This window comes from Labrus bergylta, chromosome 23, assembly GCF_963930695.1.
Source record: "Labrus bergylta chromosome 23, fLabBer1.1, whole genome shotgun sequence".
NCBI classification, from domain to species: Eukaryota; Metazoa; Chordata; class Actinopteri; order Labriformes; family Labridae; genus Labrus; species Labrus bergylta.
In genome coordinates, this window is record NC_089217.1 from 20,490,913 (window position 1) to 20,506,531 (window position 15,619).

At 39.7% G+C, this 15,619-nt stretch overlaps 1 protein-coding gene across 1 annotated transcript; it reads left to right on the top strand.

Annotated features, from left to right (window-relative positions):
- Positions 1-10,208: 10,208 nt before the first annotated feature.
- On the top strand, positions 10,209-14,088 carry LOC136177689 (general transcription factor II-I repeat domain-containing protein 2-like). Its single transcript, XM_065951643.1, has 2 exons — positions 10,209-11,721; positions 13,973-14,088. The coding sequence occupies exons 1-2, from the start codon at positions 10,209-10,211 to the stop codon at positions 14,086-14,088; spliced, it is 1,629 nt and encodes a 542-aa protein (XP_065807715.1).
- The last annotated feature ends 1,531 nt before the right edge of the window (positions 14,089-15,619 follow it).

A 15,619-nucleotide genomic window follows, 5' to 3' on the forward strand; every position in this document is an offset into this window, starting at 1 on the left:
AAAATGTCTCTGAGCTATAAATAAAAAGCCTGCACTCATGTGGTGCCTACAGACAAATGTAAATAATCGAAAATAATGTTTTACATTCACAAAAGTTCTAGACAGTACAAATACAAGTTAGTGAACATCCAAAAATGACTAGAGAATATACTCAGTAGAGAGCAGTCATCCACCAATTCAATTCAATTCAATTCAAAAAACTTTATTTGTCCCTGGGGGGCAATTCAAAGGCACACAGAGCAGTAAATTACCAACAGTGCAAGTAAACAAAACATTTTAACCTAAATAGAAAGTGTCAATTTAAATACAACTTAAAGCTTAAATTTAACTTGAAAATACAAAATATAAAAGAGTAGATATAAGTGGACAGTGATCGGACTAACAGATGTAAACAGATGTAACCATAACTATGTGCAGTAGTGACCAGATGTAGACAGAACTATGTGCAGTAAACAAGAAATAAATATGTATATACAGAGCTATGTGCAAGTAGTGACCAGATGTAACCAGAACTATGTGCAGTAGTGACCAGATGTAAACAGAACTATATGCAGTAAACGAGAAATAAATATATATATATACAGAACTATGTGCAGTAGTGACCAGATGTAAACAGAACTATATGCAGTAAACGAGAAATAAATATATATATATACAGAGCTATGTGCAAGTAGGCAAATACTAAATGATAAGTTAGTAAGGTGCATGGTGAATAATGGAACAACAGAACTAATATATAAAATATAACTGTAAGGTAGAAATTAGATAAATAAAGTGACCGTAACTGTAAAGGTAAGAATTAGATAAATAAAGTGACCGTAGTGCAATGATGGATAAGAAACAACAGGAATAAATTAACCAGAACTGTATGAATACTGATATAAAATGGATAGAATAAAGTGATGTAGTGCATGAGACCAGATAAAGCAGAGGCAGTTAAGGTGCATGTCAATATAAAGGAAGTTCACAGCTGAGAGTCTGCATTGGGTGAGAGGTGTTGGTGTCTGTTGGGGGGGGGGGGGTTAGGAGTTGAGGAGCTGGACAGCCCTGGGAACCAAGGTTGCTCTTCTCCTCTGTGTCCTGCAGCAGGGACAGCGAAGCCGGCATCCTGAGGGGAGCCACTCAAACGCTGGGAAGAGAGCGAATCTCCTCAGTGTTGGAGGCGAATTTCAGCAGGCTGTCGAAGATGGTACCCAGGTACTTATACCCCTCCACTAGTTCGACAGGATTCCCATGGATTGTGGTGATTGCTGATGCAGCCAGTTCCCTCTGCTTGTTGGAGAAGGTCACCACCATGTCTTTGGCCTTGCTCACATTCAGTTCGAGGCAGGAGCTGTCACACCACTCCACAAACTCCTGAAGAACTGGTCCATGGTGCTGAGAGGGGCCTGACAGCAGAGACAGGAGAACTGTGTCGTCCGCGTACTTCGCCAGGTGACAGTTTGGCTGTGTGGTTCTGCAGTCATCGGTGTAGAGGATGAAGAGCAGAGGTGAGAGCACGCAGCCCTGAGGGGAGCCAGTTGAGGTGTGTTGGAGGCTGGAGAGGGTGTTGTTGACCAGAACTCTCTGTGATCTGTTGGTCAGAAAGTCCAATATCCACAGGATAAGCTGGTCGTTCAGATGGGAGCAAGTTGAAATTTTGTCAGCCAGGATGTGAGGCTGCAGGGTGTTGAATGCAGAGGAGAAGTCTGCAAACAGGAGTCTGGCTGAGGTGTTGGGTTGCTCCAGGTGTTTTTGAACAGTGTCTATTATGAATGTTTTTGCATCATCGACACCTCTGCCTGCACGATAAGCAAATTGCAGCGGGTTCATCTGGGAGTCGGTTTCTCTGATGATGCGTTGTTTTATGATCCTCTCCATGGCCTTCATCACCAGAGACGTGAGGGCCACAGGCCTGAGGTCATTCAGTGATTTGGCGGGGCTTTTCTTGGGGATGGGGATAACTGTGGAGTGTTTCCACAGCTGGGGGACTGTGCTGCTGTCCATAGAGCTCTGAAACAGGGACTGAAACACGCCCCCTAGCTGCTCAGCACAGTGCTTCAGGATGTGGCCACTGATGTTGTCTGGACCAGGTGAGCTGCTCTCCCTAGTCCTCCTGAGGGCTCTCACCACATCCTCTCTGCTGAAGGTGAGTGCAGAGTCACTGGGCTTGAGCATGAACACTGTTCCTTCCAGCTGTGTGGTGTTGTCCTTCTCGAATCTGGTGTAGAATGAGTTGAGATCATTGGGGAGAGAAGTAGAGAGATGGTTTTGATGTTGGTAGCAGCAGTGTTCACAGCAGCCATGTTTTTGAGGCCCTGCCAAGCTGTGCGGAGGTTCCCCTGTGTGAATTTTTCCTCCACTTTGTTCAAACAAATCAGAAAAAAGCAAAAAATCTTTCTCTCTTTCTTCTTAATTTTCAACCAACTGAATCCCAAAGGGTTTAATATCTGTTCCACTTTAACTGGAGACAAGTTCAGGTCGCCTAAACTTATCAGTGGCATTTACGGACCTACATAGGTTTATTTTTTATTTTTACAACTAATTGGTCATTTTTGCAACTGCTGTTTGCAGCTTGCTGTTCCTTTCATGTTTAGATGTCCTTTTCTCTTCTAACGGTGAAGATTGTGTTGTTAGCTTTGTATTTTTATGTCTTAAATGTGAGGTCAAACTTTGTAAAGTATATTTGGGGGTTAAGATTGAGGGAAATATTACAAAATGTTTTCAACTGACTACTCATGTCACGAATAACAAACACATCAGTATTAAATAATATCACAGTCACTGGATGGAATGTAGGTGGGCTGAATAATCCAACTAAACGTACAAGGATTTTATGTCATCTAGCCAAATTGAAATCAGAAATAGCTATACTACAAGAGACCCACCTAACACAAACAGAGGCTAGTAAACTGAAACAAAAATGGGTTGGACAGGTGTATCACTCATCGTTTAACAGTAAAAGCAGAGGCGTGACTATCTTAATTCATAAAAAAACTTCATTTGTAATTCAAAGTTCTAATATTGACACTGAAGGTAGATATGTTATCATTGAAGGATTACTATATAATGAACCCATTGTCATTGCAAGTGTATATGGTCCAAATGGAGATTCTGTAGGCTTCTTTAGTAAACTCAGTACTATATTTACAGAATATTCAGGGAAACCTATCATAGTAGGAGGGGACTTTAATTCTGTTTTTAAACCTGAAATGGACAGAAGTGAGAAACCGCTACCATCTGACCGAGCATCCTCAATGATTTTTGTAAAAACATGGGTCTATTCGATGCTTGGAGATTAATGAATCCAGAAAACATGGATTATACTTTTTACTCGAATCGGCACAAATCCTATTCAAGAATTGATGCATTTCTGGTTACGCAGAATGTTCTCTCCAATGTATGGTCTACTGACATACTGAACATGGTTTACAGCGCTCACTGCCCAATAACCCTGTCATTTTCCCCCTCCACATATTTCATAAAACCATCATTATGGAAGCTTAACAACTCACTTCTAGCTAACAAGCCCTACCGCTGAACATTCATTGCCATAAGATACACATTAACAACTTAACTTTTAAATGGTCCCCTGAAGGAATGAAATACTTAGGAGTAACTCTGAAATCTGATATAAGTGAGAATGTGTCTTTTAACTTTAGAAATCTTATAACCAACATAAAACATAACTTAGAGAGATGGAAGTCTCTGCCACTGACTATATGGGGAAGGATAGACACATTAAGAATGAATGTGTTACCTAAAATAACTTACCTCTTTGCAGCGCTACCACTCTCTGTAGATAGGGGACTCTTTAAAGAAATAAATAAGCTCTTCCATAATTTTATCTGGACAGATAAGACCCCAAGGGTAAGCAGAAAGAAGTTGTATATTGACAGGAAGTCAGGTGGTCTTGGATTACCAGGTGTATACAATTATTACCTTGCCTTCAACTCACGCTATCCTCTTAGCTGGGGTTATGGCTCAGATTTAAGAAAAACAAGATGGGAAAATATAGAACCAATTAAAGGTAAAAATATCTATGCAGGGCCTTTGGTATAGCCCCTCCTGTAGAATTATAGACAATCCATTAATCCAGTTTTCCTGTGACATCGCTAAAGTTTTACAGAAGTCTTTGAGCTTTACAGCAAAAACATCTCCAAATGCTCCCATTTGGAACAACTACGGGTTTACTCTGGGTGGTAGGCCTATGAGGAATGATAACTGGGAGGCTAAAGGAATTGTTATACTAGATGACTTGAAAACCTTGCATAGCAGAAAACTGAAAACATTCAACGAGATAAAAACCACATATGGCATAGAGCAGTGGTTCCCAAAGTGGGGGTCGCGGTCCACTGGGGGGTCGCGGAACACTGTTAGGGGGGTCGCAAGAATCCTTTCAAAAACATATAAAAATGGAAAATGGTTTAAAATTGGATATTTCACCCATTAATTTGAAAATACAGTAGGTAAAAAAAGTAGTTTCTTACAATAAATTACAAAAATAATATGATGGTGTTTGGGCTATTGTTTGCTGTTTTAATGCCAGTGTTTTGACCTAGTGCGTCAAATGTGGGGTCCCAAGTCTCTATTACCGTCATAATGGGGGTCGCAAGCTGAAAAGTTTGGGAACCCCTGGCATAGAGAATAAAGACTTTCTGTTATACATGCAAATAAGGTCTCAGCTGTCTAGGCACTTAGGAGAGGCGGTAACCATACCCAAAGTGAACGAAACAGAAATAACTCTAAAGAAAACAATAAGTGAAGGAGAGAAAATTGCTTCCAAGGTGTACAAACTTTCAAATAGATCACTAGATGATTGTTGGAGATCAACACAACGGAACTGGGAGTTAGATATAGGTAAATCCCTGGATCCTCAGACATGGGAACATATTTGGAAAACACTCCACTCAGTTTCCAAATCAGTTAAAAACAAGATGATTAATTATCATTGTATACATCGACTATACTTTACGCCTCAATAAGATGGACTCATCTAAGTCTGATCTGTGTTGGCATTGTAATTGATTTAAGGGAACCTTTTTCCACATGTTATGGTCCTGTGATTATATAGAAATGTTCTGGGACGGGGTTACTGCTTCTCTTGGTAAAATTATTAGCAAAAGTGTGACTTGTGAGCCTTTGATGTGTCTTTTTAACTATGCACCTCAAGGAACTTGGTCAAAACAAAATAAGCAAATAATAACAACTGGATGTATTGACGGCCAAGAGACTGATTTCTAGCCACTGGAAAGAAACAGGAAAACTGAATCATGATCTATGGCTACATACATTTCTGGAGACTGTTTCAATGGAAGGTGCAGCCTCTAACCTGGTTGATGAATACAAGGAAGACCAACATATATGGAAAGACATTTTGGACATTATAAAGACTGTGCCGATATTCCCCACACTGCAAAGACAGTCAGTGCAAGCTACGTAACCATAAAATAATACCTCCCTAAGTACACCCTGTCTTCGCCCCTCTATAGCTATATGATATATACTACCTCTGTGACCTCGTTTGTGTTATGTTGTTGTTCTCTGTCTGTTTTTATTTATTTATATATTTTTTCTCTGTCTTGTTTTTTTTATTTTTCATTTTTTATTTTTTGTCAGATGTTGCAAATGTCTTAACAAAAAGAAAACATGTTAATGCATACTGTAAGCTGTCTTTAAAGTTGAACTTAAATAAAAAACTTTAAATGGAAAAAATTTAATTCAGTCATTATAGGCGTGCTTGCTACCTGGCATCCTTCGTTTCCTGGTGCTAGGGGGATACCTGGGAAAGCACAACTGGGTAGTGATACCGGGTAGTGATACCTTCCTGTGTTGTTGTCCGTATCCACCAGGAGTACCCTGATGAAGAGAACACCGGTTTTAGGCCTCCAATTTAAATTATTTCCAAGTTAATGTATTGTTATGTTTGGACATGTGTTTTATATAAAGTCATTTCATTTATTTAATAAACTTTTAAAACGTTCCTCCATTCCCTCTCTTTCTGTACAAATCCATTCCCACACATGTATGTTACTAACTTGGCTTCCATAGTTCTGGGTTCTCTAGTTGATGTCCTCTCCCCTCCTCTCACTCTCAGCAGGTGTTATCAGGGCTGTGGAGACTTGAGTAAGAGACACTCGTTGAGACGCACTTCTGGGTTACAGAGAGGAATGTTCCTATAACAAACGTGTCAACTTTGCAGAGTCTGGAGCAGGTGGGGCAGATTTTTAAAAGCTCCAGGAGGCAGTCCTCATACACCAAGTACTTCACCGTGTCCTGCACTGCCTTGGCTGGTGCTCTGTTGAGAAAGAAAATAAAAGACAACAAAGTAGTTGTGTGCTAAGTGCTAATATGTTACGTTCATACTTCAATTACATGGCAGACAAATTTCAGTCATGACAGGCAAATTAAAAAATGACGAGGAATAAATTCACCCATTAGTTTTTTTTTTCAATATCTACAAATATCTAACAAACAAAGTGAACTAACTGTTCAGAGATGGTGTCAACAAGTTCAAAAATACTGGGGAGGTAGGTGGTGTCATCAGGATCTGCAAAGTTGGAACTGTTGCCAGGGAAACTCCAAGAGAGGGCGTTTTGTAGGTGGGCTGTCAGGTGATGCAGTTTTCCACTTGAGGAGAGTAAATGAGAAGAGCGAACAAGAGAATACATGTGCAAATAACAATACAATTGTTTGTGCGCACTGTATACAGAGTTGCAGCAATGAAGTTAGAAAATAAATCTTAAACTTTTAGCTGCACTTTGACCATCAATGTTGCAAGATTTTGTACAGCCCGTATGGTCTTCTCTCTTGCATGAAAACATTAGTAAACTGTCTGTCAGTAAAATGTGTAAAAAACTGTATTTATTCAGTCACAATTTTTTTTAGGTTTTTACCACAGCAGTAACATCAGCATGGTGCTCATAAAATAACTGACAGACTCAACATGATGGATATTACAGATAATTTCATCCTATGTGTTGTGCTTATTCAAATCTTTGAAGAATATAATTTAAGCAGTGTTTTCTTTGATGTACATATCGTGCATATCTAGAAAGTTTGCCTTAACGTCATAGACGTTCACAAAGAACAAATAAGACCTTTATATCGCAACATACCTGTAGTTTTTTTGTTGCCTAGTGTTCTCCAAGATAATTGTATGGCCCCTGTCCTCTTGCCCACAGAGAGGTCTGTCCTCTCTGGTGACTTTCTGTGTGTTATCTCACTGGCACCCTGTCTCTCTTGTTGGAGGAGACTATGTGAAAACAGATAATAGTTTAATTTGCTTGCTAATGAAATATACTGTTACTGATAATACTGACACGTATAATAATCTCTAAACTGCAGTAAAATAACGTGCAGTACTCGGTCAGAGAACCGGGTAAAGGCGGTCAGGGACATGCATAAAGGCAGCCAGACACCGGCGTGTCTGCGACCGCCAGCACGCCAGTGTCTGGCTGCCTTTTCAAGCCATCTGTCTGGTTATTTAGACACAGAAGGCATCATTTACAACAACAACAATAGTTGTGCTACAGGGCATAGCTAGCTAGAAGATGCTACAGCGCTCATTGTTTTTAGCATGGAGCGTTGAGATGAAGGGCCGATCTACGTAGATAGGCCCCGACTTAGCTCCGCCCATTAAAACCTAGAACTGAAACTTGAGAAAACCTTAAAAACGGTCAAAAGTCGGAAATCAATCAAACATAGTTCTCAGTCTTTTCACATGTTTAAAGCTATCTTCTTGCAACATATTTAGCATGCTTGGAGACGTATTGCTGATTTAACTTTACAGGGACTCGAGTTTCCTCTACATTGAAAACTGAGATGTACTGCAATGCTTCAATGTTGTGTGGCAGTCTCACCCTCAACTCAGTAGTGGCAGTCTCACCCTCAACTCTTTGGCTGTAGGCTATGGCAACAATAGCCTGTAGTTTAATCATGGTGTTTCTCTTCCTTAATGATTAGAATATTGAATCAAATAAAAAAATAAATGCATTCCATTTATTTTTCTGTCATTTGAAATATGTAAACACGAGGGGAAAAACGTGATCTTTATGCCTTCTTTTGTTGTGCCTATGTCTCCTCCTCACTACAATAACAGCAGCCTGTTGCGCGTAACACTGGTCTCCTGGGTTAGCACGTTCCTTTCAAAGGTGTTAAATACAGACACCGTTACAATCACTTCAATTTTTGCCAGGTTTGGTAAATCACAATGCTTGTACTAACTGAACTTGTTTGCATTTTCTCCTCCCAGTATTTTGCAATCTAGGGCAGAAATGCCCCATATTGCATATTCATTAAGGCAAATGTACTAAATGGTCAATGCGTGCTGTTTTGCTTATTTGAAAGACGCAATCCTCACTGTGCGCCGTTAGTAGATCAGATAGCACTTTTTTTGCTGGTGGTATCAAGTTTGCACACGTTTTAAGACACGCAAACCTTTAGTAAATCTGGCCACGTGTCTCTTGTTCTATAATGAATGTATTGAAATAAACACCTCTGACAAACATGAAAACTGAGCGGATAGTGGCAAACACAACATTGGCCTGCAAAGTTTTCCAGGAAAATCGATATAAAAGGAAAGATTTTTTCAAATGAACAGCACACAGGGGAAAAAAGTAGCTCCATCAGTGTGAGCCAAAGGTAGACATCAGCATCGAAGAGCTCCAGATACATGTTGAAGCTCAGTATATCGAGATGAAGGCTGATAAGCTGGAGAAAACAGCTCTGAAGAGGCCTGAGGCTGATGAAGGGCTTGCTGTCAAAAAAGAGGAGGATGAGCAGGAAGTGATGGTCCAGAAAGAGGGCCATCACCAGAAATGGTGAATGCCGAGGGGGCCTTTGATCTTACTGCTCAAGAGGAGGCATATCAGGAGCTACAGAAGGAGGTCGAGGAGCTAGGAAACCAAATACAGCTCTGTTCAATTGAAAGAATTCAAGAAACATCAGAGGAGGTCCCCGAGATGACCCAAACAAAATCTGAGCGCATGTCTCTTCTTGGAGGAGGTTTAAGAAGTGGATCACTCCAGAACGATTCCGCAAATACAAACATCTCCAGCAAGGGCAGAAAATGGAGTGACCGGCCCTCTCTACACAAAAAAAAAAAAAAAAAAAAAAAGTTTAAAACTTTAATACATATTTTGGGTAAAACTGAATTAATTATATTAAATATAAATACTTTTCTGTAAAGCTGTATTTCTAATTAATGTTGCACTATTTGCTAAATCAGCTAAGAAAGACAAAAACTGAAATCAACCCACAGTGTTGGGGCATAATTATGAGTTTGCAAAATAAATTTGAGCAAAGTCCAGTTAAGGAAATTTCAACTATTGACAACAAGGCCCTTTAAAAGTTCACTAATTCAACCCTTTTTTTCATTATTTTGTGGACTTCAACTATTAAAATTTCTGCATTAGAACAAGAAAAAAAAAATTGGGATTCCGGCAAACACATAAGCACCCCTAACCATGTAATCAAACTTAATTTGATTTAGTAAAACATTTAGTTTTACTAAACATTTGCAGAGGCAGCATAACTACATTTCACATCAACCCCTCAACAAAAAATTCACAGATGAAGGCAGAGGTTGCCTGAGAATATCGGAAATGCCTTTTTTCACAACGTTTTGGTATTGGACTGTTTGGCTTGTTTGTAACAGACCTGGCAACAAGACGCGCATGGGTGAGCTACCGCATATACATCCGAGCGACAATAAAATTGAATATATCATGCAAACAAGGGGATTTATTTCATTTATGCAGCATTCGTTTGTGAGATTATATTACACACACTTGTTGTTCGTGCCAATATGTACAATTTCTGTTACAGCCGGGTGAACTGTAATAAGAAAACAAAAACTACTATATAGGCTATATCTTTACAGTCTATGGCAGGGGTGTCCAAACTATGGCCAGTTTTTATTGGCCCGCAGCAAATTCTGAAAATATAATTGAATATGGCCCGTACAAGAAGCTTGAGCTCAACTCTGTTGCACTTCTCAGTTTCAACACTAGATGGAGCCAGCCACAGAAACGGTGCTTCTCCACTAAACAAAATTAAGCAAAGAAAAACTTATACCGCGAAAGTGGTCACCAGAAATGGCAGCACCGAAGAAGCGCAAAATAGCTAGTGAATGTAGGAGATTTCAAACACGGTGGGAAAATGAATATTTCTTCAAAGAAGTCAACGGAAAGTGTGTCTGTTTGATTTGCAAGGAAGATGTTGCTGTGATGAAAGAGTATAATGTCCATCGGCACTATGAGACCAAACATCAGAGCTACACATCGTACACCGGTGCCGAACGAACACAGAAAGTCAAGCAAATGGCAGCTAGCCTGCAAGCTCAACAACAGCTTTTTTTTCGTACAAACAAAATACAGGAAAACGCCACAACAGCAAGCTATGAAGTGGCTAAACTTATTGCCCAGCACGGCAAACCGTTCTCAGACGGCGATTTCATAAAGCAGTGCCTCATCAAAGTCACAGAAATAATGTGCCCGGAAAAAGTGCAGGATTTCAAAAACGTGAGCTTGTCCAGAAATACAGTGGTGCGGAGAATCGAGGACTTGTCAGCTAACTTGAAACTTCAGCTGAAAGACAAAGCTTGTGCTTTTGATTTTTACTCGATAGCATGCGATGAGAGCACAGATGCCACAGACATCGCGCAGCTGTTAATTTTTTTGCGGGGAGTGGATGATAATTTTTCCTGTACGGAGGCGCTGCTTGATATGATGAGCCTAAAAGGCTCAAAGAGCCGGGTAAAGACATTTTTGAAGCTGTGTCGGAGGCCGTTGGGGCTTAAATGGGAAAAGCTCTGTGGAGTAACAACGGATGGAGCTCCGGCCATGACCGGCGAGCGCAAAGGAATGGCATCGATGGTGTGCGCCAAGGTAAAAGAGAGCGGAGGTGAGGCTGTTAGGATGCACTGTATAATCCACCAAGAAGCACTGTGTGCCAAGACTGTCCAGCTGGGCGATGTGATGAACACTGTTGTGAAAACTGTCAACATAATTCGCGCTAGAGGACTGTACCACAGAGAATTTCAAGCTTTCCTATCTGACGTGGATGCGGAATACGGGGATGTACTCTACCACTCTGATGTGCGCTGGCTCAGCCGCGGCTCTGTGCTGCAGCGGTTTTACTCGCTGAGATCAGAAATCGACCAGTTTTTGAAAGAAAAGGGCCGACCTCTTCATGAACTGAGTGACCCTCTGTGGCTGTCAGACCTGGCTTTTTTAGTTGATCTTACTCATCATCTGAATACACTGAACAAGAACCTACAAGGCAAAGAACAGCTGGTGCCTCACCTGTATGCGCACATGAAAGCCTTCTGTGTAAAGCTCCGTCTGTTTGAGACACAACTACGAAGCTTTAATGCTGCACACTTCCCTGCGCTGTCTGAAATCAAGTCTGCTATTCCAAAGGCCGACCTTTCTGCTAAAAAGGAGAAATATGTGTCTGTGATTACATCTCTCCTGACAGAATTCAACCAGCGTTTCCAAGATTTTTCTGTCATTGAAAAAGAAATCAAGTTGTTCTCGACCCCCTTTCTGGTGGATGCAGAAGAAGTGGAAGAGAGTCTGCAGTTAGAACTGATTGAAATGCAATGTGATGATTCTCTGAAGAGTCAACATCAGCTTCTCTCCCTCCCTGACTTCTATCAGAGTTTGGATAATGCCAAGTTTCCTCTGATGAGACGCCACGCAAAAAGAATGATGAGCCTGTTCGGCTCAACATACATATGTGAACAAACATTTTCTCTATTAAATCATAACAAAAGCAGACTGAGAACCAGAATGACTGATAGCCATCTCTGTGAAGTCCTTCGTGTCTCAACCACCAAACTTACTCCAGACATGTCAGCCATCCTTCAATCCAAAGGACAGCATCACTGCTCCCACTGAGTGCAATGTTCTTCAGATTATAAGTGAGTTAGAAATACACACAGTATTCATGTGTTAATATGTCACCTCTAGTGTGTGGCCCGGCCCCAAATAAAAATTTTTGTATTTGGCCCTCACTAAAAAAACTTTGGACACCCCTGGTCTATGGTATACATATGTATAGCGATTTTAATAACATAATTTAAGTAACCCTGGTGGAGTGCATTGGTCATCTGAGGCTACACGTTGTGTTCTATTTTGTTTTTAATGAAGAAAATATAAGTAAATGTTTTTAAAAAATATATATATATTATGCATGACGTCATCCTGCGCCTCCGACTCCCAAGGTTCATTGTGATTAACTTGAAATTGAAAAAACTCTTGAATATCTACGACAACAACTATTTGGCCAGGCCAGTGCAGATTTAGAGTTGTAGGATAGTTATTTCCCAGTGTGGGGAAAGTTATTAAATCACTTGCTGCACGTATCCATGCAGTAGGCTAGCTAGATGATGCTAGCTGCTCTATGTTGCCGTTATGCTTCTCCATGCAATATCCCGTAAAGAGAGCACTATTAAGAGATAAAGACTTAACTTCAGCCACTTTTAATTGCCGGTTTTCAAGGAACTTGGTTTATTTCAAATTCTTTAGCATTGAAATTGGTCAAATGTGAACTGCTACGCGTTTTGTGCAGAAGGCTAGCTAGCGGATGCAGGTTAATAGCAGCACAACTTTGACTTCAGGTCAACTGTAACGTTATTTGTTCATATAAAGGGATATGGGCTTCAATAATGGTGAAATACATACATACATGTAGTCGTCGGGTGTTTCCTGTAACTTACTGTATGTTAGTTATTAGCTTGGCTCACAGTTAGCAATTATTTTCACTTTGATAATGATGTTTTTGATTGATGATTTTACTGGACAAACAGCGGAGCAGCTTTTCCAACAGACTAATTCAACTCTGCTGTCACAAGGACAGATACAAGAAATCTTTCTTACCGAAGGCCATAACTCTGTACAACAGCTCACCTCTTGCAAGCAGAGAACTGTCATCATGATAATATCTGTCTCTCCATACTGTAATCTATTCTGCACATGTTAAATTTACAAATTATCCCTGCACTCATGTTCACTTCATTTGGCTGTCTACTCGGCGTTATATTGTATAGTTTCTGCTTGTAATATGTCTACACTCATGCACTTTAACTTATGTCAATACTGTCCATTTACAACTCTGTTTTTGTACATTTACATTTAATCTTTCATATTTAATTTACAACCATTTACGACTCTGTTCTGGTTGTATATATTCACATTCTTAGTTTTCATATTTTTAGTGCTTATTTACTTTGTATTTAATATTATATTATGTTTAGATTTGCTAACATTGTGTTTTTTTACTCATATTGTGTGTTGGATAACCTGCTGCTGTAACGCCACAATTTCCCAGTTTGGGATCAATAAAGTAATTATATTCTATTCTATTCTATGTGATGTTCTGACAAAAAAATATTATGTAAAATTGATTGTACAGGTATTTAATCAATTGTTTTGTTTTGGAGGCGCACGTGAAGTGATGTTTTACATTTACTTTCGCATAGCATTGTGGGTGTTAAAATACAATTCATTTCCTGAAATAATGCATCCAAACCATACTGCACAAAACCAGGAAGTTAGTATCCATCCTGAAATGTTCAGTACTGAGGTGGACCCAAAAAATGCATACTGAATGACCACGAGGGTTCAGTCTACTGAAACCCCCAACTGAAAAGTATGCACTGCATATTGAACTGTGGCTTTTCGGAAAGGGCCTTACGTCTCTTCCTTGCTCAGAGTTGCTCTGAGTGTTCCTAACTCAATTGGATTTTAGGAGCTCTCTGAGAGGATTTTTAGAATGTTTGTGAATACGGGCCCAGAAGGTTAAGGTGCTGACATTTCTTGAATAACTTTTAAGGATATCTTAATGTTTAATGATAGTTTGTTTGATCTTGCTTGCTCTTACATTGTATTGTGTTGAAAAACAATGCTGGGGTGGAGGCTGAGGCTTGAGTTTTTTGTCAGAAGGGCATGTCTTTCAGAGCGTGTTCCTCTTTGTTGACCTCCACCAGATGAATCGCAGATGTATGCATATGTATTCAATCTGACACCAGGCACTTCAGCCTCAGAGGATGAACCTGAGGGCAAGATGGATGCAGCAGAGGGCATTGCCGATGCAGGCAGCTAGTGATGCACAAAAAGATTCAGCCATTATTGGTAACATCTGTGCTTCACTGCACACCGCTATGTTGCAATTTTAATAACATTACAATCAATTGTTCAGCCATATGGTGGAGACGTGCTAGCTGTTATGTGTACCCATAATGGCCGCCATGCATCCCCTGAGTCTATTTGGCACGTCAGCTGACCTCAAAACTTGCACCATGCGGACGAAAGATGCAGTATACACAAGAGTGGTATATGTGGCAGTGTAAAGGGAAGAAAGGATGTGACAAGTCAACCCAGCAGCAGAGAACAATGGCAGGAAGTTTTGATGGAAATATAAATAACAAAGTTTTCAATTATCCATATTTGTAAGATGTGTAAGTGACGCTGCACTGTGTCAAACTAGCTGGCGAGTCGCGACAGATCAATTTAGAAGTCAATGTTGAACCCTCATGCAAACAAGATTGGTGTTTTGAGTATCCTTGTAAATTTCCCTGTTAATAAATAAAGGATTATCTTATCTTATCTTATCTTATCCCTGTAAATTGATGATGTCAGTCTCGTGCATCTGTAGCTGCAATTTATCCATATCTGATGATACTTTTAAAAGTGTACCTGCGCCCAAAACACAGAAATGGCATCTGCTCAAAATCATTCAGATTTATAAAACTGTTCATACGAAATGTTCCCTTCATAAATCACAATCCACCTGGAAATGTGGTCCCACCCTGTACACTCCATAGACTGAGGAGACCTCATGAGACCTCATGAATGAAAATGCATACAAATGAGCGTGTAGTTCAAATTTTTCCAACCTGAAGCTAGGCGAAGAAAAAAAAATCTTCTAAAAAAACCTTCTGACCCAGAAATGGAGGTTGATATATGCTTAGAAAGTAGAAGTACAGAATTGTAATTAGGATTAAGAATATTTGATTACAAAATTATGCAAATAATGTTTAGAGCAAAGTCAAAGTCACACCCAGACTCTATACAAAGGGTCTTAACAATTCGAGAGAGTAAATATGATTTAAGAGGTGTTTATTAGTTTGTTGTACAAAATGCAAAAAAAGGTATTAAAAGGAGATGTGTATCAGTTGTTGGGGTTAAATTATGGAATGATGCTGATATAAATGTAATATATATTGCTACCACAACGGCCTGTTTAACCTTGTATTAGCGCAAGGGTTCAGCTGCATGAGCCTACTTGTAAATATACTTGCCTTGTACATGATGGATTTTACATGAGTATGAGTATTTTTATTCAGCCATTATACATACAATAATTTTAAACAATACAGACAGTTGAAACAAAGTCAACAGTCATGTATTATGTAGTGACTGAAAAGGCATTAGCCAGGAGGGGTATAAATGTCACCTGTATTAATCATACACACCCACCAGTGACTGATGCAGGTTTTCAGGTCAGGTGGTAACTTGTTTGCACACATACACAAAATCCTATGCAGATACAATTTATTCTTATGACATTAAAATACACTTCCAATGTAATGCATGGTCGTTGTGAGATGATGACCATTACAATAAACAATTAT

What these genes read in the sequence shown, in the direction of transcription:
- LOC136177689 (XM_065951643.1), top strand. Translation starts at nt 10,209, where the DNA reads ATGAAAGAGTATAATGTCCATCGGCACTATGAGACCAAACATCAGAGC. An exon ending in GTTCGGCTCAACATACATAT is followed by an intron (nt 11,722 to 13,972) that starts GTGAACAAACAT and finishes GACCTCCACCAG; the next exon opens with ATGAATCGCAGATGTATGCA.